The sequence below is a fragment of the Hylobates moloch genome, unplaced genomic scaffold (genome assembly GCF_009828535.3).
Source record: "Hylobates moloch isolate HMO894 unplaced genomic scaffold, HMol_V3 SCAFFOLD_1, whole genome shotgun sequence".
Classification (NCBI taxonomy): domain Eukaryota; kingdom Metazoa; phylum Chordata; class Mammalia; order Primates; family Hylobatidae; genus Hylobates; species Hylobates moloch.
The window spans coordinates 164,126,689-164,154,148 of NW_026652276.1; the positions used below are offsets into that span (position 1 = coordinate 164,126,689).

Genomic DNA, 27,460 nt, shown 5'->3' on the forward strand with positions numbered 1-27,460 from the left:
GAGCTAGTAGCTTTGGAGAGCAAAAGAGGTGATGCATACTATTGTATTAGTCTGTTCTAATGCTGCTAATAAAGGCATATCCGAGACTGGGTAATTTATCAGGCAAAGAGGTTTAATTGACTCACAGTTCCACATGGCTAGAGAGGCCTCACAATCATGGTGGAAGGCAAATGATAAACAAAGTCTCATCTTATATGGTGACAGGCAAGAGAGCTTGTGCAGGGGAACTCCCATTTATAAAACCATTAGATCTTGTGAAACTTATGGGGAGACCACACCCATGATTCAGTTATCTCCACCTGGCCCTGCCCTTGACACGTGGGGATTATTACAATTCAAGGTGAGATTTGGGCAGGGACACAGCCAAAACATGTCAACTGTTTAGAAGTATATAGTCTCAAGTAACTAAATCTCTGTAGTGAAAGATGGGAAAATTGGGGAAAAGGGCTGAATGAGAAACAGAAGACATATTACAGAGTAACATAGTGAATTACACTTGGATTTTTATAATTGTTCTGTCAACAAAAGCATGGTATCCACTTTTAAAATGTCTGTAGGCAAATTTTGAAAAACAGTTAATTCTTTTTTTGAAACTTTTTATCACATCAATTTTATATGCATTGAAAATTCAAAAGGCAGATATATACACAAAAGTAACTTGTGATCTTTGTGTAGGAAGAAGATGCAGATATTTATATATTTATTTATCTCTCAGTCTATGTGTCTCTCTGTATGTATATAATTTTTTTCTTTAGGAGAAAAAAATACTGTTTTGTATCTAGTTTTTTCCCTTACCTGCTATGTTACAAATAGTTTTTCGTATAATTCAGTGTGCTTCTACTTTTTTTTTATTTTTGTAAATTATTTTGTTTCTTCCATGATGATTTAGAGGAACTACTTTTAAACCAGTACAAATATGTCATAAATAATATCTGGCCATCTTCTAACCAGTTGAGTAATTTCTTGCACAGTAAGTTACCTCACATCTTTTGGTAAGCAATACATTAAATTTGATTAATAAAAACATTACACGATGAATTAGGACACAATTAAAATTTGCTTTAAATATTTCTTTGAGGGAGAGGACACCACATTCTGCTCAATGAAGAGAAACATTTTTACAATCCAGAGGTCTTTTTTTTTAACACCTATTATGCCATGAAGTCATAGGAAATAGTTTCCAGCAACGCAGGCCCCTTCCCGTGAGTTCTCACGAAGTGTGCTTCTCTGTGTGGAGCAGGCTGACACCAGGTACACCTTCTTTTTCTGATCATTTTTCTTCATGCATTTCAGAAAGCTATCTCAGCTCTTAGAGTGCTTAATATGCCTAGCACACACATTGATTCTCTTGGCAAGAGTCTTGCCCTTAACTTGTTTGTTTACAACAGTGCCAACAGCATGCTGGGTGGCATTGTAGACTCCTCTACTTTTGCCATGGTAACACTTGTAAAGCATTCCTTTTTGAACAGTACTAATTCCCTTCATGTCTACAATATCACTTTTCTTATAGATTTGCATATATGTGGCCAAAGGAACAACTCCATGTTTTCTAAAAGGCTTAGAGAACATATATTGAGTGCCTCTCCTCTTTCCTTTTGTGTTCATCCCATTTTGGCGAATTACTGGAAGATGGTGGTTCCGGCTGAAAGGAAGCCTACTACAATATTTTTAATGCTGCATAATATTCCTACCTATGGCTGTTTCTGTTTTGCCCTAACTTATTGAACCACTATTTATTATTGAATATTTAGTTGTCTCCTGTGCTTTACTATCATAACAGCACTATAATGATAGTGTTGTACCTACATTTTTGCATATAGCTAGCATTACTTTCTTAGGATAAATTCCTAGAAGTGGCACCATTGTGTTAGAATGGGTTTACAACATATTAAGGCTTGTGATTCCTCTTGGTAGACTGCCTCTCATGAAGGTTGTTTCAATATATATTTTGGGTGGGAACATGGAAGTGTTCATTTCCTACATTATATCAACTGAGATTGTTATGAGTTTTTGTTGCAGCAGCAACAAAAAAGACTTTATGCCAATCTGTTGAAAAATTGTATCTTATTTAAAATTTTCATTTTTAAATAAATAGAGCAATATATTTATTGGCCATTTATGTTTCTTAAATATGTTTTTAACTTTATTGTGACAATTTTCAGACATACAGAAAATAGTATAGTAAACACCCACATAACCACCATCTGATTTAAAGTAATACTTGTCATATTAGTTTAGACATTTTTTTCTGATTTATGTTAATGTAAATATAACTTAGCTATCACTATAATTCACCCTAAATAATTTAGCATAGAGCTTCAAATAATAAAAACAATCTCTGACACAGTCATAATACCATTGTGCACCTAATAAAGTTAATGGTAATTCCCTAATATAAAATACCCAATCTAGATGCAAATCCTTAATTATATATTGTGTTCCATCCCTATAACAGGGAATCAAAGTAAAGGATGGGCAGATGCAGTGACCTGTTGTGTGCACCATCTCAGTGGTTGGAAAACAATGTAGGGGTGTCCTTCAGTCCCAGGATATGAGTGATTCATGACAAAATGGGCAGCTGGATGATTATGGTTCTACCCTGGCTCATTCACAGCTTGCAAACCTTTATGAATTTACTGTGACTGATGGTGAGCAGGCCAGATAGGACCCTTCCCCTTGGGGAATGGGCATTTGTAGTGATAGGTTCCTTCTGGTTTCCTTTGTCATCTTCACTGGGTATGGTGGTATTTCTTGGTGATGACAGTAAGTATTATACAAGGTTGCATGAGGAATCCTAAAACTCTTCCCATTTTGCAGGCGTATGTTTAATCATAATAAAACTCCTGAAAATTGCAAGGGAGGAAGGCTTCAGGTCACTAGTGAAAAATATTCCCAAAGAAGGATTAATGACATTTTAAAGATGTGGTGGATATAAGGATATAGTCCGTTCCCCCTATAGGGACCCTCTGCTCACTGCTGCAGGGAGAGCAGAGCTGCATTTATCACTACCCTCATACATATTTTTATTGTGGTTGGCCTCTGTCCATCAATCCTAAGGAGCAACCTTTGACATGTTTGCTTAAATCACAGAGCAGACTGCCCAGCCGTGGTGATGAGCTTGTTTTAAAAACTGGAGAAAACTATTTCTGTGCCCAGATTAACATGCTCTTATATTTAAGAAATGACTTCTTCATTACATCTAAAAAAATGAAGCTGATAATATCTCTCAGAGACTTCTAAAATGTAAACTGTTGAAATATAAATTGAATGCATACATCACAAATGTACAGCCATGAATACTCAGAAAGTGAGTAGGCCCATGTAACGAGCATCCCAGAGGCCCTCTGATGCCCCTTCTGATCAACACCCACCAAGAGTAACCAGTTGTCTGAATTCTGGTCACTGTATGTTAAAACTAACTGTATGTAAGTTTTGCCTGTTTATTTCACTTTGCGTGAATGGAATTATACGCTAGGTTTTCTTATGTTTCTCCTCTTTTACTCTTTATTTATAGGATTCGTCTGTTGTCATATGTAGTTGGGGTTAGTTTATTCTTTTTTTTTTTTTGAGATGGAGTTTCGCACTTGTTGCCCAGGCTGGAGTGCAATGGGGTGGTCTCAGCTCACTCCAACTTCTGCCTCCCGGGTTCAAGTGATTCTCCTGCCTCAGCCTCCTGAGTAGCTGGGATTACAGGCCTGTGCCACTATGCCTGGGTAATTTTTGTATTTTTAGTAGAGACTGGGTTTCACCATGTTGGCCAGGCTTGTCTCAAGCGCCTAACCTCAGGTGATCCACCTGCCTTGGCTTCCCAAAGTGCTGGGATTACAGACATGAGATGCCGTGCCCAGCTGGAGTTAGTTTTTTCTTATTGCTGTGTTGTATTCCATTGTGTGAATTCACCGCAGGCCATTGATTTATCCTACTATTGGTTGACATTTGTGTTATTTTTAGTTTTTTGGATACTACAAATAATGCTGCTGTGGGCATTTTCACATAGTTTTGGTGTATATGCACACTTCTGTTGGTGATATACTTCTGATTGAAATTGGTGGGCTTGTGGTTGTATGTTCAGCTATAGCAGATATTGCCCAGCATTTTTCTAAAATGGTTTACTCCTTTCTTCTCATACCATCAGTGTGTGAGAGTAACATTTGCTTCACATTTTTGCCATCACTTACTATTCTTTTTCGTTATCTTGTGGGTATGGCATGGTATTGCATTGTAGGTTTTTTGTTTTATGTTTTGAGACAGGGTCTCACTTTGTTGCCCAGGCTGGAGTATAGTGATGCAAACATGGCTCACTGCAGCCTCAATCTTTTGTGCTCAAGCAATTCTCCTGCCTCAGTCTCCCGAGTAGCTGGGACTACAGGTGCACGTTACCCTACCTGGTTAATTTTTTATTTTTTGTAGAGATGGAGTTCTGCCATCTTGCCCAGGCTGGTCTTGAACTCCTGGGCTCAAGCGATCTGCCCGCCTCGGCTTCCCAAAGTGCTGGGATTACAGGCATGAGTCAGTGTGCCCTGCCTTGTATTGTTTTATTTTGCATTTCAGTGGAATTTTTTTAAGGAGCAGCAATTTGATAATGATTCTAAAGGTCATTTGTGGAAAATCAAGGAGTGATCATGGCCAAAAAAATTTTAAAGAGTAAAATAATTCAACATCTCTCTTAAACCTTTCATTCTTTAAAAAAAATATTTATTTGAACATGTTTCACTGGGAATTTGAGGACACAGCAGTAAAAAAGAGAGAAAAAAAGTTCTGTCCTAACAGAACTTTCCCTCTAGTTATACCAGGTAATCTTGCAAGAGTAGACGAGACAATTGAAAAGGATGGTCCTGAAACATTTCTGACTGCAGTGATGACAAGAGCTGTCATTCGGTCCCGGCATTCTCCCATGGAGTGTAGGTCAGCCTCAGAATACGTGTTGGCCCTAGGAAGCCTTTGCCAGTTCATCAGAACTGGTACTGCAGATGGAGCCATTTTGTCACACCTTTCCCTGGTGACCATATAATTAAGTATGTGATAAACATGGCATCCTAAAGACCTGGAAGAGAGAATGATTTGCTTTGTGTTCGTGGGACAACCAAGAGATTAAGTGGAAAAATTAAAGTTGGGGGATTCTTACCTTAGATCACACACAAAGGTAAAGTACTAATGTACTAAAACTTAAAGGTAAAAGATAAACCTACTTTAAAAAAACTCAGATAAACTCTCTGATATTTAGTCTTGAAATGAAGAAAGACTGGTGATATGGTTTGGCTGTGTCCCCACCCAAATTTCACCTTAAATTGTAGTAATCCCCACATTTAAAGGGTGGAGCCAGGTGGAGATCATTGAGTCGCTGGGGTGGTTTCCTCATACTGTTCTTGTGGTAGTGAATAAGTCTCACGAGATCTGATGGTTTTATAAATGGGAATTCCCCTGCACAAGCTCTCTTGCCTACCGCCGTGTTAAGATGTGACTTTGCTTCTCATTCACCTTCCATCATGATTGTGAGGCCTCCCCAGCCATGTGGAACTGAGAGTCCATTAAACCTCTTTTTCTTTATAAATTACCTAGTCGCAGGTATGTCTTTATTAGCATTGTAAGAACAGACTAATACAACTAGTGTCTAAGCTTAGAAAAGTAATGGAAGAAATTTCAAAGGAGAAAAAAATTCTATAGACTCAATTATATAAAAATATCAAACTGGAAAAATATTTGCAACAAATATAATAGACCAAAGTGAGTAAAGGGCATGTTCACACACTGTTGGTGGGAGTGTAAATTGGTACAATCTTTTCCGGAGAGCAGTGTGATAATAAGTACCGAGAGCCCAAAAGTTCCTCTCCTTTGACTCAACAATTTCTCTTCTGGGAGCTTAGCCTTTGAAAATTGCCAGGAATTTGGACAAATGTTATATACAAAGCTTACTACCTTAGCTTTATTTAAAAATACAAAAAACCGGAAATGTCTACTGGTAAGAGAAAAGTTAAATTGTATAGTAAAATAAATTATTCACTATCAGGGGCAAACTTAGGTATAACTCGTAAGTCATAGGATTGTTGTAATTAGCAGTGATACTTCCTTTATATTTTCAGCTTGTTTTGGCTCAATTAGCAAAATCAAAATATAATTCTTTACATGTCCAAAAAGCCGAATCAAGTGCAAACTGAAGAATAATGGGATCACTGGGGCATCTTTGAGCCTTTCCCTTGTAGTGTGCTAAAAAATGTTAACTGTAAGACAATACTATAGAACATTTATTTAATATAAAGTACTTATTGTGTATAGGGCATTGTGCTAAGTATATGACATGATTATTTCATTTAAATATTTCTAGTATCAGTCTTATGAAGCTGTAATGTTGTTCTACTCATTTTACGAATGAGGAACCAGAGGTACCAAAAGCTTTAGTTACTTACCTGAGGCCATTCAAGCGGTAAGAGGCACAGTCCAGGCCCGTGGGATGCCAAAGCTTATTACTACTGAGTATCTGAGCAAAGCCTTAGTCTGCATTGGAATTAAAATGTAGAAATAACAAGTGACTTTTAAAAACAGTTTTAATCAGGTTTAACTCAGATTAGAGAGAGAGGGGAGACACTGCCCTGGCACTTCACTGCGCACCCACCATCACTATGGCTATCAGTGTGGTTCTTGTCACCCAGCTAGGCTTGTTCTTGTAGATGCACTATCCTTGCCTCCCCAGTCCCCAAACCACTGCTTTGTCCCCAGGATCAAGAGGCCGTCTCCTGCTTCATAAGGACACCACATGATCCCATGTTGTTTCTCAGCATTTCTGCCCTTAGGGCTCCATGCAACAGAAATTAGTGGGCTCTCTCTTATCCAGGCTGGAGTGTATCACATTAAAGGCCAGACCTAGGAGAACACTGCGAGGAAGCGTTGTTTGCCACCTAATTCTTACTGAGCATTTCTGCATGGTAATGCTTTAGAATGGAGAGGACAGTAACTAGAGCAGCATTTACTGCCTCCCTCCATAAGATTGCCCAAGATGACACGCACTTAGTAGTTTGCTGTCCAGCTTAGCTTGTTTGCCATCCTTTCTTGTATCATTGATGCTCTTAAAGCAGAAACGGGGCAAAGGAATTAGGTTATTTGCCTCCATGACTTCGTAATTCCACTTTTTTCTTTTTTTAAAAAAAGCTATATGCCTTTGCTAAAAAACAAGACGTAGTTTGTCTTTCCAAATTTCTATAAACCAGGGTTTCTGAACCTGGACACTGCCCACACTTTGGGCTGGAGAACCATCTGTTGCAGAGAGTCATCCTGTGTATTGTTAGATGTCTAGCAACATCCCTGGCCTCTACCTGCTGGAGCCAGTAGCACCCTTTCTCACATGTTATGACAATCTTAATTGCCATCAGATATTGCCAAGTGTCCCTGTGGGAAAACATTGCTCCCAGTTAAGTTTATAAACATAAAACTTGACTTGTTTTTTCTTTGAACTGTTGGGAGATAATGGTCATTGTGAAGCGTACATGATCATATCTGATATTTTATCGTTTGGATATTTTGAGCTTTTTCACATATCACTCTCATGATTATATACTTTTGAAAATCAAATATATAAAATATTGTTTTTCTTTTTTTTAAACAGTATGCAAGCATTGAGAAGAACGGTGAATTTTTCATGTCCCCCAGTGACTTTGTCACTCGATACTTGAACATTTTTGGAGAAAGCCAGCCTAATCCAAAGACTGTGGAACTTTTAAGTGGAGTGGTGGATCAGACCAAAGATGGGTATGTTTATTTTTAATTATCTTATTTAATTCTTTTTGTTTGAAACAGCTTTCTTTTGCTCTAATGACCAGGAAGTCATTAAATGTATACCTTCCCATCTCTTAGGACCATTTTCTGTACTTACTACTATTATTATTACATTATTATTTGAGTAATAATGTATTTCCTTCAATCATTGTTTCGAGTTGGGGATTCAATATGTATATATTTGACTCTTTTAAAGAATGCTTTATCGTTTCAGAGAACTATTATTGTCAAAAAGGTGGTGATGTGCAGATATATGAGAGTGTTTCTATGCCTTTGGTATTTTTCAAGGCAGCTGTAAAATTGTGAGTAAATGTACAACATAGCTCTATGAACGTTACTTTTCTATAATCTTTCTTTCTGATCAAATCGCCTTTAAAAATTCACATGTGATTCCAAAGCCCCAAGAAAGGCACTCTGCAAAAGCTAGAGGAAAGAAACTGTACCATATAGAATTAAATAGGACACGTTGCAGAATGCCTTTGGATTCTTTTTTTCCCTACCAGTCTTCTCTGCTTCCATTTTGTTGGAACTTTTTCCCCCGCTTCTTTTGAGGCAGAGTCTCACTCTGTTGCCCAGGCTGGAGTACAGTGGCATGATCTTGGCTCAGTGCAACTTCTGTCTCCCGGGTACAAGCTATCCTCTCACCTCAGCCTCCTGAGTAGCTGGTACCAAAGGCATGCGCCACCATGCCCAGCTAATTTTTGAATTTTTTTGTAGAGACGGGATTTTGCCGTATTGCCCAGGCTGGTTTCAAACCCCTGGGCTCAAAGCCATCCGCTTGCCTCAGCCTCCCAAAGTGTTGGGATTACAGGTGTAAGCCACTTCATCTTCTGCTTACATTTTAAAAATGGGTTTTCCTTAAGCTGTATAAGATTGCAGTGGCTTTCACCATTAAACGCAGAATTTTGGACTCTGAACTCTTGCTAGTCAAACACCAATGTCTGCTAATAGCCAAAGTATAATGTACAAGAACTAACCTTCTCTAGGTAAACTGTAAAGGACCTTGCCTTCTTCTTTTTCTAGGTAAACTGTAGGAGACTTTGCTTCTGTCCCTGCTGCTTGCCAGCACCCTTTTGACAGATTGCAGTTACCTATCACTCTGATGTGGAGTTCTCTAGCTCTGAATTTTCTCTATTTATTGGAATCTTCATGTGTCTGATTTTCCCACATGCAGCAGTTTGAGATATAACCCACGTATAATGTCTTTATGTACTTCGAATACTCTCAGTTTTCACTAGCACTTTCCTTTTCTTATTTACGCACTTGTCACCCCATTTTTTTTATTATACTTTAAGTTTTAGGGCACATGTGCACAATGTGCAGGTTAGTTACATGTGTATACATGTGCCATGTTTGTGTGCTGCACCCATCAACTCATCATTTAACATTAGGTATATCTCCTAATGCTATCCCTCCCCCCTCCCCCCACCCCACAACAGGCCCCAGTGCGTGATGTTGCCCTTCCTGTGTCCATTGTTCAGTTCCCACCTATGAGTGAGAACATGCGGTGTTTGGTTTTTTGTCCTTGTGATAGTTTGCTGAGAATGATGGTTTCCAGCTTCATCTCTGTCCCTACAAAGGACATGAACTCATCATTTTTTATGGCTGCATGGTATTCCATGGTGTATATGTGCCACATTTTCTTAATTGTACACATCACAATATTTCAGCATTTATCTTCTGAGACTAAGAATATTCTCCTGCATAACCCCCCATGCTATTATCGCACTTAGGAGAATTAATGATCATGTCAAATATCAGCTAATGTCTAGTCCATATTTAAATATACTGGAACTTTCAAGTATATTTGCAGATCTGGTGTCTTCACCTCCCTTCCCAACCTCAGATGGCTCTTTGCCTATTCTTGTTTCTTTCTTTTTTGTTTTTGATTGAAGATTATACTGCAGTTAGTTATGTCTCTTTTACTCTAAAACAGAACAGAAATATTACATTGTTTTTCATGATACTGACTTTTGAAATCCAGGCCAGTTATTTGGTTGAAGGTCCTGCATTCTGGACTTGTCTGATTGTTTCCTCATTGTCTGATTCAATTCAGGATAAATTCTGGGGCATAGGTTAGGAGCTATTCTATACTACCTATTGTATCTCCTCAGGAGGGATTGTGTCCAGGCGTTGGTGATGCTGTTTGATAAGTTGGTGAAGCTGGCATCCACCTGATATTTCCATTGTAAAGGCTCCATTTTGTTGTTATATGAGTAGATAATTTGTGGGATGATATGTCAAGATCACACGGATATTTTATCCAGCAACCTTTCACCTAATGGTTTTAGCATCCTTGATGATTCTTTGCTGAACCAGTTATTCTATTGATGTTTAAAAGGTGGCAATTTTTCTAATTCTATAATTTCTCCTGTATTTATTGTCCAACATTCCTTGGTAAACAGAAACTTTCTTTCCTCTTCCCCCTTTTCTTTTTCTTTTAATCTTTTATATCAACATAAATTACTGGATTTGCATACTTTAATTCTGTATTATACTCCATTACCAGTATGCCCTTACATGCAAAGTGTCTCAAATCTGGTCAGTGGGAGGGCTGGGCTTCAAGCTGGCTTCTTATTCTCAGCTTTCAGATGCTCCTTGCTTTTGGCAAATTAGTTGTTCCAGGCTCACCTTGGACCGTTCCTGCCTTTGACCTGGAAATCACTTCCCCCCAACAAGAAGCTCTGATTCCTTTTATTTAGAAATGGTGCTTAGAAACAAAGCTTATTGTTACTAGGGTGTTACTGCTTCTCTGACTTTTCAGTGAAAAGAGCTGGGAAATATATAAACTTTAAAAAATTAAAAGTTCATAATGACATCTTTTAAATTTAACATTACAGGATTTTTCTTTGTTTTTTACATTTTGTGTCTCTTTCTCTCTGTGAAAATTTTGGTTGCTACATACATTAATATGTTTATGGGCCTTTATTTGATAGAATTGGAAGACCTCTGAAGGTATAAGAAAGAGCAAAAATGTTTAAAAAATAAATGAATAAATAGGCTGAGCGTGGTGGCTTACGCCTGTAATCCCAGCACTTTGGGATGCCGAGGCAGGCAGATCACCTGAGGTCAGGAGTTCGAGACCAGCCTGGCCAACATGGTGAAACCCCATCTCTACTAAAAATACAAAAAAGTTAGCCAGGCATGGTGGCCATTGCCTGTAATCCTAGCTACTCGGGAGGCTGAGGCAAGAGAATCGCTTGAACCCAGGAGCTGGAGGCTGCGGTAAGCCAAGATCGCACCATTGCACTCCAGGCTGGGCGACAGAGCAATACTCTGTCTCAAAAATAAATAAAATAAAATAAAATATAAAATAAAATAAAAAATAAAATAAAATAAAATAAAATTGGAATACCTTCTGATGTACTTCGTGTTCTATTTTATCCCGCTTCCCATTAATAGACATGCTTTTTCTTTTTTTTAAACATAATCTCCAAAAATACAGCCTTACATTTATCAGATAACAACAATGTAACATATATTTTACATATATAGTATAACGTAATGTGTGTATTTTCTCAAAAGCTTGGACAGATTTGAAAGGCCGACTTTGTTTTCTTGGTTTTATCGATGAGATAACTGAAGCTCTTGGTATTTAAGCAGTTTGTAGCTAAAAGGTGCTCAGGCCTGTCAGGTTTTAAATTCCTTGGCCTTTTCAGTGTTCTGAGCTGCCTCTTCTCATAATCTCACAGTCCTCTTTTGCTTGACATTTTCTTTTAGATTTTGTATTATCTTAAATCTCAGTGTTTTACTGTGACACGGAAAATGTTAGATGGCCTTATTCCTTTGCCCTATAACGAACCTTTTCGTTGCAAAAACTGTGAACATCTCAGTTATTTTTTTCTTTTTATTTCTAGTTGGCATATAGTAATTGTACATATTAGATACAGAGTGTTAGTTCAGTACATGTATATAATGTGTAATAATCAAATGAGAGTTTTATATGAATTTGCTGACTAAATTTAGTTAAATGTACTAAGAAGCATTTTCACAAAAGCCCAGGAATGGAAGCTGTATTTCGAATTCTGTTACTCACCTTAACAGGCTGAATAATGGCCACCCAAAGAGATCTAGTCCTAATCCCTGGAATTTGTAAATGTTACCTTATTTGGAAAAAGGGTCTTTGCAGATGTGATTATATCAAGAATTTTGAGATGAAGATATTACTCTGGATTGTTTAGGTGGGCTCTAAATTCCATCACAAATGTCATTAGAAGATAGAGGCAAAGGGAGAGTTGACACAAAAACAGGGAAGAGGAAGAGACAGGGTGACCACAGAAGTAGAGATTGGAGTGATGCAGCCATAAACTGAGGAATGCCTGGAGTCACCAGATGCTGGAAGAGGCGAGAAGGGATTTTCCACAAGAGCCTTTGGAGAGTCTGTGGCCTTACTGAACTCTTGATTTAAGGCTTCTCATCCCTAGAACTGTGATAGAATCAATTTTATTGTGTTATTATGGGAATTTGTTTATTTCTTTATTTATATTTATATTTTATTTTATTTTTAGACAAAGGGTCTTGCTCTGTTGCCCAGGCTGATCTCAAATTCCTAGGCTCAGGCTATCCTCCTACTTTAGCTTCTGGAGTAGCAGGGATTACAGGCATGTGCCACTGAACTCAGGTATTTATATTTTCTCTTTTTTTTTTTTTCTGGAGATGGAGTCTTGCTCTGTTGCCCAGGCTGGAGTGCAGTGGCACGATCTCAGATCATTGCAATCTCTGCCTCCTGGTTCAAGTGATTCTCCTGCCTCAGCCTCCTGAGTAGCTGGGATTACAGGGGTCCGCCACCATGCCCCATTAATTTTTGTATTTTTAGTAGAGACAGTGTTTTACCATGTTGGCCAGGCTGGTCTCGAACTTCTGATCTCAAGCAGCCCACCTGCCTTGGCCTCCCAAAGTGCTGGGATTATAGGTGTGAGCCACTGCACCCAGCCCCAGCTATTTATATTTTCTAATTGACAAAAGTTGAATATATTTATGATATACAACATGATGTTTTGAAATATGTATACATTGTAGAATGGCTAAAGCAAGCTAATTAGCATGTCCATTACCTCATATACTAATTTCTTTTTGTATTGAGAACACTTAAAATCTACTCTTTGCAATTTTCAAGTATACAATATATGATTATTAAGTATAGTCAATATGTTGTACAATAGGTCTCTTGAGCTTACTCCTCTAACTAAAATTTTGTATTGTTGGAGCAACATCACCCCAGGGCCTTTCCCCATACTGTCCCTTTCCCCCAAGCGAGGCCCTGGCAACCACCAGTCTGCTCTCTGTTTCTATGAGTTTGACGTTTTTAGATTCCATGTATAAGTGAGATCATGTAGTATTTGTCTTTCTGTGCCTGGCTTATCACTTAACATATTGTCCTTCAGGTTCATCCATATTGTCACAAGTGAGAGGATCTCCTTTTTAAAGGCTTAATAGTATTCCATTGTGTGCATGTATCACATTTTCTTCATCCATTCATCTGTTATGGGCACTTGAGTTGATTTGATTACATATCTTGGCTATTGTGAATAATGCTGCAGTGAACCTGGAAGTGCAGATGCCTTTTCCGTGTACCAGTTTTATTTTCCTGTTGTAATTTGTCACAGCGGCCCCAGGAAATGAATACACTCATGTAGCTGTTTTTTCCGGGGCGTTAGAAAGCTTATAGTTGTGAAGAATTTTCTTTGCCAAGGGCCAGCCTGATCCAGAAAAAACCTTTTTCTAGTGGTAGTTTTGGCTTGATCCAGACATTTTCCAGGCAGAGACCCCTCTTGTCAACTGTCTCTGTGAGGGCATGGCTGCTTCCTAAAGACTTCACCTATGTGTGGGCTGGGGTGGAACTCTGGGCAGGGAATTTAAATGCCTGTGCACTTACGGCCTTAACACCTCCAGCTTGCTGAGAGAGAGATCCTGTTTTCTGTAGCACTCTTGTTTCTAGTGGAATGATGCGTGAGTGCCTTGGATACGTACCTTGGTCAGCCTTCCGTGCTGGATCTTCTCTCTGAACACTCTCCAGTCATTCAGCAGCTCTTTGGGAACCTCATTTCTGCGCTTAGCACAGTTGTGTATATTGAAGATAACATAGTGAATGGAAAAAAACACAGTGCTTGTTGCCCTCTTGGAGCTTCTAATTTAATGGAGCAGACAGGTATTCATCAGGGAGCCTGAAATAAATGTGAATTGATGTTGTGATACTGCTATGAAAGAGAGAGATGGTGTGAGTAACACCAAATAAGGGCTTCATTTGGACTAGGAAGTTGGGAAGACTTTCCATGAGTGACATCTGAGTTGCGGGAGTTGGAGGTGGGAGTACAGAGGACAGAGAGTTGCAGGCAGAGGGAACAGCAGTTGCAAAGGCCCTGTGTTTTGAAATGCAGAGGCTGGCATGCCTGGAGCATGGAAGTGCAGGGCATGGTGGTGGGAGAGGTGGGCTGTGCCCAGACTGTGTAGGGACTTGTACCTCATATTAAGGATTGGGGTTCTTTATCTTGAGAATGCTGGAGAGCCATCAAAAGCTAATTTGAATGAGGGGATTGGCATGATTTGCCTGTGTAACAGCATACTTGCTGTTAATACTCTTTGTTGTGTTTAGACCTCCCTGCATTCCACTGTTTTAATCTACTTAATGATGTGTTTAATCAATTTATGAAATTCCGTAAGGGAGATGAGAGGAGACTTTGAGTGTCTAGGGCTGGAAGCCTTTTGTTTTTGGTGGGCCTTAATGAGTGAAGAGGGCTTGTCCCAGCATTTGAGGAGGAGGTGGGACTCTAAGGACTTCTCAGGGCCTAGATCTCCTTATTGTACCACATAACTGAACTATAGATTTGGTTGTGATTATTATTTTTTCATTCAAAATGAGAATAAAGCTTTGTATATCTTCTAAGTATAATTTTTATACATTGTTCACACAACTTACCTGTTAAGAGCAAGGTGAAAATTTTTCCTTTGATCTTTGCACACATTCTGTTTGTTGTTGTTACTAATGTTATTTCATTAAAGGGAGTCAAGGCTAAAAAACTGTCTTCACTTGTGACTGACCTTCTCACCTGGGAAGACCACATGGGACTAGAATAAGCTGGAGGTGTTGAGTGCCTGACTTACTGAGGGTTACGGGTACCAAGCACTGTCTGTGGGGTGGGCACCAGGTGGCTCAGGGATCCAGTTGGCTTGCTAGGGTCACATAGGAATTTACCACACATATGTCTTTCATCTCCAGTGTGGAACCTCTTTACACTCCATGTGCAAACAGAAGTTGGCACTTCTTTTGGAAAAGGGAATGTTAGATATCTCAATTTGCTAGTGATGAGGCTGACAGATTCACCATACCACCTTGTCAGCCCCCTGCCACTTTGTTGTACCAAAATGACAGCTATATAATCAAACCCTTAAATTTTTTTTTTTTTTTTTTGAGACAGAGTCTCAGGCTGGAGTGCAGTGGGATGATCTCAGCTCATTGCAACCTTCCCCTCCCGGGCTCAAGCAATTCTCCTGCTTCAGCCTCCCCAGTAGCTGCGATTACAGGCATGCACCACCACACCCAGCTAATTTTTGTATTTTTAGTAAAGATGGGTTCTCACCATGTTGGCCAGGCTTATCTGGAATTCCTGACCTCAAGTGATCCACCTGCCTCAGCCCTCCCAAAGTGCTGGAATTACAGGCATGAGCCACTATGCCCAGCCTCAGATAATTCCTTTCTGTTCAGAGTAAAGAGATTGAGTCCTGGGACAGTTCCTGTTTTGATGCGTGAAGAATAAAGGCATCAAAGAAGAAAAGATGAAAAAGAAATCTAAAGTTTAGAAATGTGTGGCCTATATAAATAAAGCATGTTCTCTGCCTTTCCTATGTTTGCTATTCTTTTTCTGAGGAAAAAATATATGGCCTTTTAAAGATTTCACAAGGTGAAGGAGGATATAATAATGTTGATGATAAAATCATTTTTATATACCTGTTTTCATTTTGTGAGGCTGTTGCGATGAAATCCAGGCCTTGGCCACATGCTGGGAGTTAATGAGGTTTACAATTGGCAATACTTAAAGAATATTAGGGTAATATATTTAAACATCAGCAGTTCACAGCCTGAAATGCTCATCATCTGTCAAGTTATAATACGGAATCAGTAAGGGGAGGTCTTTCAATTTGATAATGAGGAAAGTTTTCTATACTATTAAGGTAGACATAGATTTCAGATAAACATCTAAAATTCATAAACTATAGAATTTAGCAAAAGCATCTCTTCAATTAAAAAGAAACCTTGATAATAATCAATAGCAGTCACCTGAGAAGCTTAGATTTTCGTCTTAGTCATCAGACTCCCAAATTAATCTACCAAAACAAAAAGCCTCATTAACAGCTCTCATTGAATCAGTGTTATTTTTTCCTTTCTCTCAAGGTGTCTGATTAACCCCCTTTCTTTTTGCATTACTCACTTTGTGTTAATATTTGATGTCTGAAATCATGGGGCTGGTGGGGTGTGTGCAATGTGGTGGCTAGACACTGTCTATAAGCAGTAAATTAAAAAGAATTTTTAAAAAGGTTTGTATTATGTTGCTGATGTATTAGAAAATCTCTAGGAATGTCAGGTGCCTGGGTTTTCTTTTTCTTTTTGATTTCAGAAAGGGTTGATTGCTGATTGGGTGCTGATTTTGCTTCTCATTCATATGTACAGATAGCGCTCCTCCTCCTCTTACCCGGCTCCTCTTGCTTACCAATCCAAGCCTTCTTTTGGAGAGTTTTATTGAAAAGGAAAGGTGAGAAATAAGGCCATAACTGGAGGGAAAAGGGAAGTTGAAGGAGGGTCTTTTCTAGGTGAATGCCAATGGGAAAGACTCACTTGAGAGTAGATAACATTGACAATGTAGGAGAGAAAGGAAGGACATTCTGGAGCATTGTCTAGTAGGTTGGCCTCTTGTAAGAGCATGGAGAGTTCATCTAGAACACCTGACCTCAAAGTGTAGCCAGTGGACTCCTGGAAGTCCCTGAGAACTTTTCAGAAGTCCAGGAGGTCAAAACTATTTGCACAATAGTAAAAGCATGATCTACCTTTTTCACCATGTTGATATTTGAGCTGATGTTTCTAAAAGCAATAGTGCATAAAACTTCTGGTGGCTTAACGGCAAATAAGGTTTTGTCTGAACATTGATGTCCCTCCAAAATTCATGTTGAATCCTAACCTGCATGGTGATAGTGTGAAGAGGTAGAATTGGGGAGGTGATTAGGTCATGAGGGCTCTGCTCTCACAGATGGGATTAGTACCTTTGTGAAGGAGGCTTGAGGGAACCTGTTTGCCCCTTCTGCCATGTGAGGATGGAGCAAGAAGGTACCATCTATGAAAGAGAAAGCCTTTACCAGACACCAGACCTGCTGCTGCCTTGATCTTGGACTTCCCAACCCTCAGAACTGTGAGCAGTAAATTCTGTTACTTGTAAATTACCAAGTACTAGGATATTTTGTTATAATAACCTGAACAGAGTAAGACAGACACCAATCCAAACAGAGTAAGCAATCATTATTTTCTTCATTACACATTCATGATCATCATCATACTGATTCTGCTTCAGAATGTCCTTGAAGAAGCAGTCAAAATCATTGATTTTATTAAATCTTGCTCTTGATTACACAAGATTACATTTTAAAATTTTGAGTAACTAAATGGTAAGTATGCATAAGGAACTCTTTAATGTAGTATGGTGGTTGTCTGAGGAAAAGTACTTGAGCAGTTGTTTTGAGTTGCTAGTTGAGCTAGTCTTCTTCTACTAGGGGATATGGGATACCATTTTTATTTGAAAGAATGACTTATTTGAAAGATTTAAAATTTTCATGTTTCATCTTCCTAGTACTTAAAGACTTTCTGATGTCATTGGTGGTGATGTTAATGAATGTGGCTTTTAAATATAGTTGAATGAAGTTTCCTAACATTTGGATGATCTGTATAATATAGAGAAACAATATTTTCCCAGTTGACCGGTATGCATGGTGTTACAAAATTATGCATGGGTAAAAGATAGTTTGAAAAGTGAGTCACAGACCCATGAATTTTAAGGTAACAGAGAGGAGAAAAGTTCACTGATACAGTTTCAGGTTGCACATTGCCACTAGTCTTTAAGAAACTTTACTTGTTGGGATTTGGTGTTGTATCAAAGAACATCCCTAGTTATCTAAAAAGGCCATTAAAATACTTCTTTCTTTTCTAACTATGAATCTGTGTGAGGCTGAAATCCTTTCATATTCTTCAACCAAAACAACATATTACAGCAGATTGAATGCAGCTGTTTTCCGTTAAAGTCAGACATTTAAGAGATTTGTAAAGATATAAAACTGCTTTTCTCACTAAATTTTCTGTTTTAGAAAATATAGTTCTTTGGCTGGGTGTGCTGACTCATGCCTGTAATCCCAGCACTTTGGGAGGCTGAGGCAGGAGGATTGCTTGAGGCCAGGAGTTTGAGACCAACCTGGCCAACATAGCAAGACCCTGTCTCTACAATTAAAAAAAAAAGTATAGTTCTTTTTCATACAAATGTATTTATATTACCATGTAATAGAGTTACTTTTTAATGAAATAAATATTTTCTAAATTTTCCAATTTTAATTTCTAGTACGGTAAATATGATAGCTATAATCCACATAAAAAGCTCTCTGGAGACCTCAACAATTTATAACTGTGTTAAGAGGCCCTGAGACCTAAAATTTTTGAGAAATGCTGAGCTAGAAGAGAAGGTAGAGACTAGGGTAGAGAGAGAGTGTAGATGTAGTGTTAAGATTTGGAGACAGGTTGTCTTTTGGTTTCTTTGATTTTTCTCCAGGAAATAGATGAGATGGAGGTGCAGGCTGAGGTATTGGCAGTTTGTGGAGACAGATTTATATACTACATAGTTATCTAGAAGTGGGAGGGTGAATGTGTGAGGAACAGCATGATGGCTGGACAGGACCCACTTGAGTGCTTACCCGAGGATTAGTGGTCATGAAATTTAAAGTGAGACCAGTTAGTGTGGCTGTGTGTTTTTCAGATAAGGCCAGCTGTTCAGGCCCAGGTAGTAAGGGTTGGATGTAGCTAGGGTTGAGGTCATGGCCACTGAATAATCCAGAGTAGGTGAGGTTCCAGGGAGGTAGGTACAGGGGCGTGCAAGAGAGTAATTATGATGATAGAGTATAGATTTAGTCTGGGCAAGGAGCAAAGAGAGGACATTGGGTAGGACGCAATGAAAGATGGTGAGAAGGTGACATGCTTAATGAATTGTGAGTTTCAGCATGGTTGAAAGTTGTTGATCAATTGGGATATGTTTATGGGGGACTGAACAGGAAGACTAGAAGATAGTGGCCGTAAAGTCAGATGCATGAAATTGAGAAAAAGGAGTTTTTGGTAATGGCAAGTAAAGTCTAGAGTGTGACCATGGGAGTGAGTGGCTGAGGAAGGATGAAAGAAAGGCCATAGGAAGAGATGAGTTAATGTAATTGGAGGCCTTAGTGTTTGAAGGATCAGTATATTGAAGGATAAGTATATTGAAAATATTGAGAACTAAGATAGAAGTTGAGAGAGTGTCATCGAGCCAAAGGCTAAAATACGGGGTGAGAGGGGAATCCAGGGTTATTAGGTCACAGAAACAAGAGGTATGCTGAGTGGTATAGTCAGCTGAAGTGAATATTTGAATGGATGGGGGTTAGGAAGGAGAATATGGGATCTACCCAACCTGCTTATAGGCCTGGTGCAACCTAGGACTGCAAGAGGAAAGCTCATCCCTACCTAAGAGGGGTCTACAGTGGAAGCAGTGTCCTCAAGGGACAGCCAGGTATTGGTTAGAGCAAGAAAGTGAAGAGAGATTTTATGGAAGGATTGAGGAGGAGATTTTGGTCACTGTACACTGAATTCTAGAGAACACAGTTGGAGGGTTTCTAGAAGATGGTGACAGAATAGGAAAAGTCCAGGGCCTCTCGGGGATTAGATGTGAGTGGTAAAGGGTAACCTGGATGTCTGGGACTGTTGGTCAAGGCTGACATTCACAGAATAAAGAGAAGAATGCAGTTAGTCCTGGTAGACTCCAGATTGTGCCTGCTGGTTGATAGGGATCTTTGCAGAGAGGCAAGGAAGCTTGGAGAGAGGCAACTTTTATTACTTAAAGAACTTTTAAAATAAAAATATTTTGTGAGCAGTAGCTCTGCTGTTTTTTTTTTTCCTAGATGGTTGGACCAAAGGATGAAGGAAATGAATAGTTACTGAGCATATATAGGGTTCCATATCTGGTGCTAACAATTTCCACCTGTTTTCTTATTTAATCTTCATACAAGACGTTAAAATAAATATTTTCACCGCCCATATTACAAAGGGAGGTGGAGAATTAGAGAGGTTAAATAATTTGCTCAAAGTCATATAGCTAATGAGTGGTAGAACTAGCATTTGGACCCAGTTCTTTCTGGCTTGCGCCCAATCTGCTCTACCATGAAACTTTCTATGCATAGATAAGAATATTTAAAATTGAGCTTTGCATGAGAACTTTGCATATGTCTTTGCTTAGAAGTTCTGATGGCCTTTGCAAGATTCTTTGCCCTTGAGACTAGTCATTTAGCCCTCCTATTTGGCCAACATGAGGTGAACATAAAACCTCCATGAGACCCTCTTTGTCACCCATACCCACACTTATGAAAAACTGGCCTTGCTTACCTCTTACTCTCTTTTTTAAACTGAGGAGTAGTTTTTGGAACACTTTTCCCTTTTTTACTATTCTTGTATTGAACCTTGAGTTACCATTGCAAATCATATTCTCAGAATAAGAATAAGTATCGTTACTGGACCAACTTAATACCAACAGTTCTTCCATATTCTTCCCAGCATATGATGCTGCTCAGTGAATGCTTGAAAGAGCAAATACTGTTCCTTTCCTCTTTCCTTGTTTGGTGTTAGTGTAGAAAGATAAGCTGGATTAATTGTTTGGTTTGCTTGATCTAGACTATAGGTGTTTAACACATAAATCTAAAATTTTAAAGGAAAGGAAATCAAATGTAAGCTCTGTTTCCTAGCTACTTGCAAATCTGCTTCTTTACCAATGTCAGAATTTAGAGGTACAGGATGTGGAGTTGCTTAAATTAAAACAGTCTGGTACTGAGCTATGAGGAATTCGTGAAGCAAAACTGCTATAGTTTGAATGTGTCCTGAAAGTTCATGTGTTGGAAACTTAGTCTATTGCAACGGTGTTGGGAAGTGGGGACCTTTAAGAGATGAATATATTAATGCTTTTATCGCAGGCATGTGGTATGTGGGAGTGGGTTCTTTATCTCAGGAGTGGGTTTCTTATCAAAGGATGAGTTTGTCCTCTTCCCCCTCTCTTTCCCTTGCCCATGTGATGTCTTCCATCATGGGACAACCCAGCAAGAAAGCCCTCAATGTCAGTGCCTTGATCTTGGACTTCCAAATCCCAGAACAGTGAGGAAGTAAATTTTTAAAATGAATTACTCAGTCTCAGGTAATTCTGTTCTAGCAGCATAAAATGGACTAAGACAAAAATGTTAGGAGATGTAGTACCCAACTTTCCCATTGATTGTGGCATAATTGTGCCATGATTGTCAGTGAGTTGCTTCCTAGTAAATACAGTGAGATTCACAGATTTTAATGAAGGTTTTTGAGAGTAAAGTAAGACTTCTCTTGCAATCTGATGTAAAGGTTTTGAGATCTTCAGTCTGGAATAAGCAAAAGGTGAAAGAAGATAACTGATGAAAGAACTTAATTGTCAGAAATTTTAGAGTAACTTAGTCTCTGAAATAAATGATATATGGTAAGGTAAAATGGCCTTCTGCTACAAATCTGAGAGAACCTTGATACTTGAAAAATATAGATTAATTTCAGATTTGGTAACACATTTAACAAATATATATTGACACCAACTATGTGCCAGACACTGTTCTAAACAGTGTGCTTTTATATAGCAAACAGATAATGTAAACAAAAGATATATATATATATATCATGTATATATCACGTGACCTATATCACGTGATATATATATGATATAGAGGTAGGTTGTTATATTTATTCAAGTGCTATGGTTGATAAAGTGGTCAGGGAAGATCTCTCTGAAAAGTGACATTAGGGCAAAGACTTGAATGAAGGAGTAAGCCGTGGGAGACTCTAGGGATTGAGCCTTCTCAATAGAGAAGAATAGAGGGGATAACAGGTGCAAAGAGCCTGAGAGGGGAGGGTGCTTGGCATGTTTGAGAAGCAGCAAAGAGACCAGCTAGTAGAGAGGGTTGATAGGAGAGTGAAAGAAATATAAAATGTATCCCAGGGCCAGGTTATGCAGATGTTGTAGAATTGTATTTTGAGAGTAGTAGAAGTCATTGGAGGGTTTTGAGCATGGGAATAGCATGATCTGCATTACATTTTGAAAGGTTTTGCCTGGCTGATTTGAGAGAATGGGATGAGGTGGGTGACAGTGGAAGAAATGGAAATTAGGACTGTGCTGCAGTAATCTGTGTAAAATGTGATGGCAAGACTAGAGTTGAATGGTAAGAAGTGGTTGGATTTGGGATTTTATTGATGGATTAGATATGAAATATGGGGAATGGCAATATAAGCAAATGAGATAGGGAATGTTGGGGGAAGAGTAGGTTTAGAAGCAAAATTAAGAGTTCTTTAGGACATTTGAATATTGACATCCCTGTTAAACATGCAATTAGAGAGGCAGGCTGTGAGATGTATGCTTAGAGATGAGAGTCAATGCAATTACTTATTTGGTCTGAGCCAATTCTCCGCATAACGAGTTGGTGCTGTTGTAACTTCAATGAGTTGTGTTTTGTAGGGTGGGGGAATTGGGGTCTTTTTTATATTGATTATTATGAACTTCCAGGTTTTTATATGTTTGTGTTTTAATTGCAATATCTCATCTTTGGCCAATAGGAACCCTTTTATATTATCTCTTTTGCCCTTTTTGATGTGATCCATTGATTTTTGGTAGCTTCCTTGTTTCTGGCAAAATAGGTTGTTATTTTATATATTTCCTGCCCCAAACCTGGAATCAGTTGCTCTTCTTGAAGTCCCCCCCTTTTTTTTATTATTATAAGTTCTGGGATACATGTACGGAAAGTGCAGGTTTGTTACATAGGTATACATGTGCCATGGTGGTTTGCTGCACCCATCAACCCGGCATCTACATTAGGTATTTCTCCTAATGCTATCCCTCCCCTTGCCCCCCAAACCCCTGACAGGCCCCAGTGTGTGATGTTTCCCTCCCTGTGCGCATATGTTCTCATTGTTCAGCTACCACTTATGAGTGCGAACATGCGGCATTTGGTTTTCTGTTCCTATGTTAGTTTGCTGAGAATGGTGGTTTCCATCTTCATCCATGTCCCTGCAAAGGACATGAACTCATTCTTTCCTGTGGCTGCATAGTATTCCATGGTGTATACGTGCCACATTTTCTTTATCCAGTCTATCATTGATGGGCATTTAGGTTGGTTCCAAGTTGTTTATAGTACTGCCATAAACATACGTGTGCATGTGTTTTTATAGCAGAATGATTAGTAATCCTTTGGGTATATACCCAGTAATGGGATTGCTAGGTCAAATGGTATTTCTAGTTCTAGATCCTTGAGGAATCACCACACTGACTTCCACAATGGTTGAAGTGATTTACACTCCCACCGGCAATGTAAAAGCATTCCTATTTCTCCACATCCTCTCCGGCATCTGTTGTTTCCTGACTTTTAATGATCTCCATTCTAACTGGCATGAGATGGTATCTCACTGTGGTGTTTATTTCCATTTCTCTAATGACCAGTGATGATGAGCTTTTTTTCATATGTTTGTTGGATGATAAATGTCTTTTTTTCAGAAGTGTTCTGTTCATATCCTTTACCCACTTTTTGATTGGGTTGTTTTTTTCTTGTAAATTTATTTAAGTTCCTTGTAGATTCTGGATATTAGTCCTTTGTCAGATGGATAAATTGCAAAATTTTTCTCCCATTCTGTAGGTTGCCTGTTCACTCTGATGATAGTTTCTTTTGCCGTGCAGAAGCTCTTTAATTAGATCCCATTTGTCAATTTTGGCTTTTGTTGCCATTGCTTTTGGTGTTTTAATCATGAAGTCTTTGCACATGCCTGTGTCTGAATGGTATTGCCTAGGTTTTCTTCTAGGGTTTTTATGGTTTTATATCTTACATTTAAATCTTTACCATCTTGAGTTAATTTTTGTATACGGTGTAAGGAAGGGATCCAGTTTCAGTTTTCTGCATATGGCTAGCCAGTTTTCCCAACACCATTTATTAAATAGAGAATCCTTTCCCCATTGCTTGTTTTTGTCAGGTTTGTCAAAGATCAGATGGTTGTAGATGTGTGGTGTTATTTCTGAGGCTTCTGTTCTGTCCCATTGGTCTATATATCTGTTTTGGTACTAGTACCATGCTGTTTTGGTTACTGTAGCCTTATAGTATAGTTTGAAGTCAGGTAGTGTGATGCCTCCAGCTTTGTTCTTGTTGCTCAGGATTGTCTTGGCTATATGGGCTCTTTTTTGATTCCATGTGAAATTTAAAGTAGTTTTTTCTAATTCTGTGAAGCAAGTCAATGGTAGCTTGATGGGAATAGCACTGAATCTATAAATTACTTTGGTCAGTGTGGCCATTTTCACGATATTGATTCTTCCTATCCATGAGCATGGAATGTTTTTCCATTTGTTTGTGTCCTCTCATTTTCTTGAGCAGTGATTTGTAGTTCTCCTTGAAGAAGTCCTTCATATCCCTTGTAAGTTGTATTCTCAGGTATTTTATTCTTTTTGTAGCAATTGTGAATAGGAGTTTGCTCATGATTTGGCTGTTTGTCTTTTATTGGTGTATAGAAATGTTTGTGATTTTTGCACAAGAATTTTGTATCCTGAGACTTTATTGAAGTTGCTTATCAGCTTAAGGAGGTTTTGGACTGAGACGATGGGGTTTTCTAAATATACAATCATGTCATGTGCAAACAGAGATTATTTGACTTCCTCTTTTCCATTTGAATACCCTTTATTTCTTTCTCTTGCCTGATTGCCCTGGCCAGAACTTCCAATACTATTTTGAATAGGAGTGGTGAGAGAGGGCATCCTTGTCTTGTGCCAGTTTTCAAAGGCAATGCTTCCAGCTTTTGCCCATTTAGTATGATATTGGCTGTCGGTTTGTCATAAATAGCTCTTATTCTTTTTGAGATACGTTCCATGAATACCTGGTTTATTGAGTGTTTTTAGCATGAAGGGTTGTTGAATTTTATCAAAGGCCTTTTCTGCATCTGTTGAGATAATCATGTGGTTTTTGTCACTGGTTCTGTTTATGTGATGGATTACGTTTATTGATTATCACGTATGTTGAACCAGCCTTGCATCCCAGGGATGAAGCTTACTTGATTATGGTAGATAAGCTTTTTAATGTGCAGCTGGATTTGGTTTGCCAGTATTTTATTGAGGATTTTCATATAAATGTTCATCAGGGATATTGGCCTGCAATTTTCTTTTTTTGTTGTGTCTCTGCCAGATTTTGGTATTAGGATGATGCTAGCCTCATAAAATGAGTTAGGGAGGAATCCCTCTTTTTCTATTGTTTGGAATAGTTTCAGAAGGAATGGTACCAGCTCCTCTTTGTACCTCTGGTAGAATTTGGCTGTGAATCCATCTGGTCGTGGACTTTTTTTGGTTGGTAGGCTATTAATTACTGCCTCAATTTCAGAACTTGTTATTGGTCTATTCAGGGATTCAACCTCTTCCTAATTTAGTCTTGGGAGGATGTATGTGTCCAGGAATTTATCCATTTCTTCTAGATTTTCTAGTTTATTTGTGTGGAGGTGTTTATAATTTTCTCTGATGCTAGTTGGTATTTCTGTGGGATCAGTGGTGATCTCCCCTTTTTCATTTTTTATTGCATCTATTTGATTCTTCTCTCTTCTTCATTAGTCTGGCTAGTGGTCTATCTATTTTGTTAATCTTTTCAAAAAACCAGCTCCTGAATTCATTGATTTTTTCTGAAGGGTTTTTTGTGTCTGTGTCTCCTTCAGTTCTGCTCTGATCTTAGTTATTTCTTGTCTTCTGCTAGCTTTTGAATGTGTTTGCTCTTGCTTCTCTAGTTCTTTTAATTGTGATGATTAGAGTGTCGATTTTAGATCTTTCCCGCTTTTTCCTATGGGCATTTAGTGCTATAAATTTCCCTCTAAACACTGCTTTAGCTGTGTCCCAGAGATTCTGGTACGTTGTGTCTTTGTTCTCATTTGTTTCAAAGAACTTATTTATTTCTGCCTTAATTTCGTTATTTAGCCAATAGTCATTCAGGAACAGGTTGTTCAGTTTCCATGTAGTTGTGTGGTTTTGAGTGAGTTTCTTAATGCTGAGTTCTAATTTGATTGCACTGTGGTCTGAGAGACTGTTTGTTTTGATTTCCATTCTTTTACATTTGCTGAACAGTGTTTTACTTCCAATTATGTGGTCGATTTTAGAATAAGTGCTATGTGGTGCTGAGAAGAAGGTATATTCTGTTGATTTGGGATGGAGAGTTTTATAGCTATCTATTAGTTCTGCTTGGTACAGAGCTGACTTCAAGTTCTGAATATCCTTGTTAATTTTCTGTCTCTTTGATCTGTCTAATATGGACAACGGGGTGTTAAAATCTCCCACTATTATTGTGTGGGAGTCTGAGTCTCTTTGTAGGTCTCTAAGAACTTGCTTTATGAATCTGGGTACTCCTGTATTGGCTGCATATGTATTTAGGATAGCTAGCTCTTCTTGTCGGATTGATCCCTTTATCATTATATAATGCCCTGTTTGTCTTTTTTGATCTTTGTTGGTTTGAAGTCTGTTTTATCAGAGACTAGGATTGTACCCCCTGCCTTTTTTTTGCTTTCCATTTGCTCGGTAAATATTCCTCCATCCTTTTATTTTGAGCCTGTGTGTCTTTGCATGTGAGATGGGTCACCTGAATATAGCACACTGATGGGTCTTGACTCTTCATCCCATTTGCCAGTCTGTGCCTTTGAGTTGGGGCATTTAGCCCGTTTAAGGTTAATATTGTTATATGTGAATTTGATCCTGTTATTATGCTTGCCATTTATTTTGCCCATTAGTCGATGCAGTTTCTTCATAGTGTTGATGGTTTTTACATTTTGGTTTGTTTTTGCGTGGCTAGTACCAGTTTTTCCTTTCTATATTTAGTGCTTCCTTCAGGAGCTCTTGTAAGGCCGGCCTGGTGGTGACGATATCCCTTAGCATTTGCTTGTCTGTAAAGTATTTTATTTCTCCTTCGCTTATGAATCTTTGTTTGGCTGGATATGAAATTCTGGGTTGAAAATTCTTTTCTTTAAGAATGTTGAATATTGGCCCCCACTCTCTTCTGGCTTTTAGGGTTTCTGCAGAGAGATCCACTGTTAGTCTGATGAGCTTCCCTTTGTGGGTAATCTGACCTTTCTTTCTGGAGCCCTTCTTTTTAGTAGGCAGTTGTATTTATAGACCACAATCTGGGGATTAGGTGTGCTTCCTTCTTTTGTGTTATCACTACTTTGAGACCTTTTGTTTTTCTCTTCTCTTTATTTATTATTACTATTTTTAGTTAGGGTTTTGCCCTGTTGTCCAGGCTGAAGTGTAGTGGCACAATCATGGCTCAGTGCAGCTTCAACCTCCCAGCGCAAGTGGTCCTCCTGCCTCAGCCTCTGGAGTTGCTGGGACCACAAGCACACACCACCATGGCTGGCTAAATTTTTAAA

At 38.7% G+C, this 27,460-nt stretch overlaps 1 protein-coding gene across 3 annotated transcripts in view; it reads left to right on the plus strand.

Moving 5' to 3' along the window:
- The window catches only part of SLC25A13 (solute carrier family 25 member 13), a 200,423-nt gene that overhangs the window by 35,409 nt on the left and 137,554 nt on the right, over positions 1-27,460 (plus strand). For 2 of the 3 annotated variants that reach the window (XM_032760934.2, XM_032760937.2), the window contains exon 3: positions 7,598-7,740. In XM_032760934.2, coding sequence (XP_032616825.1) covers positions 7,598-7,740 — 143 coding nt within the window. Of the gene's footprint in view, positions 1-7,597; positions 7,741-27,460 lie in introns of those variants that run through there. The other variant, XM_058424494.1, reaches the window with a different exon arrangement.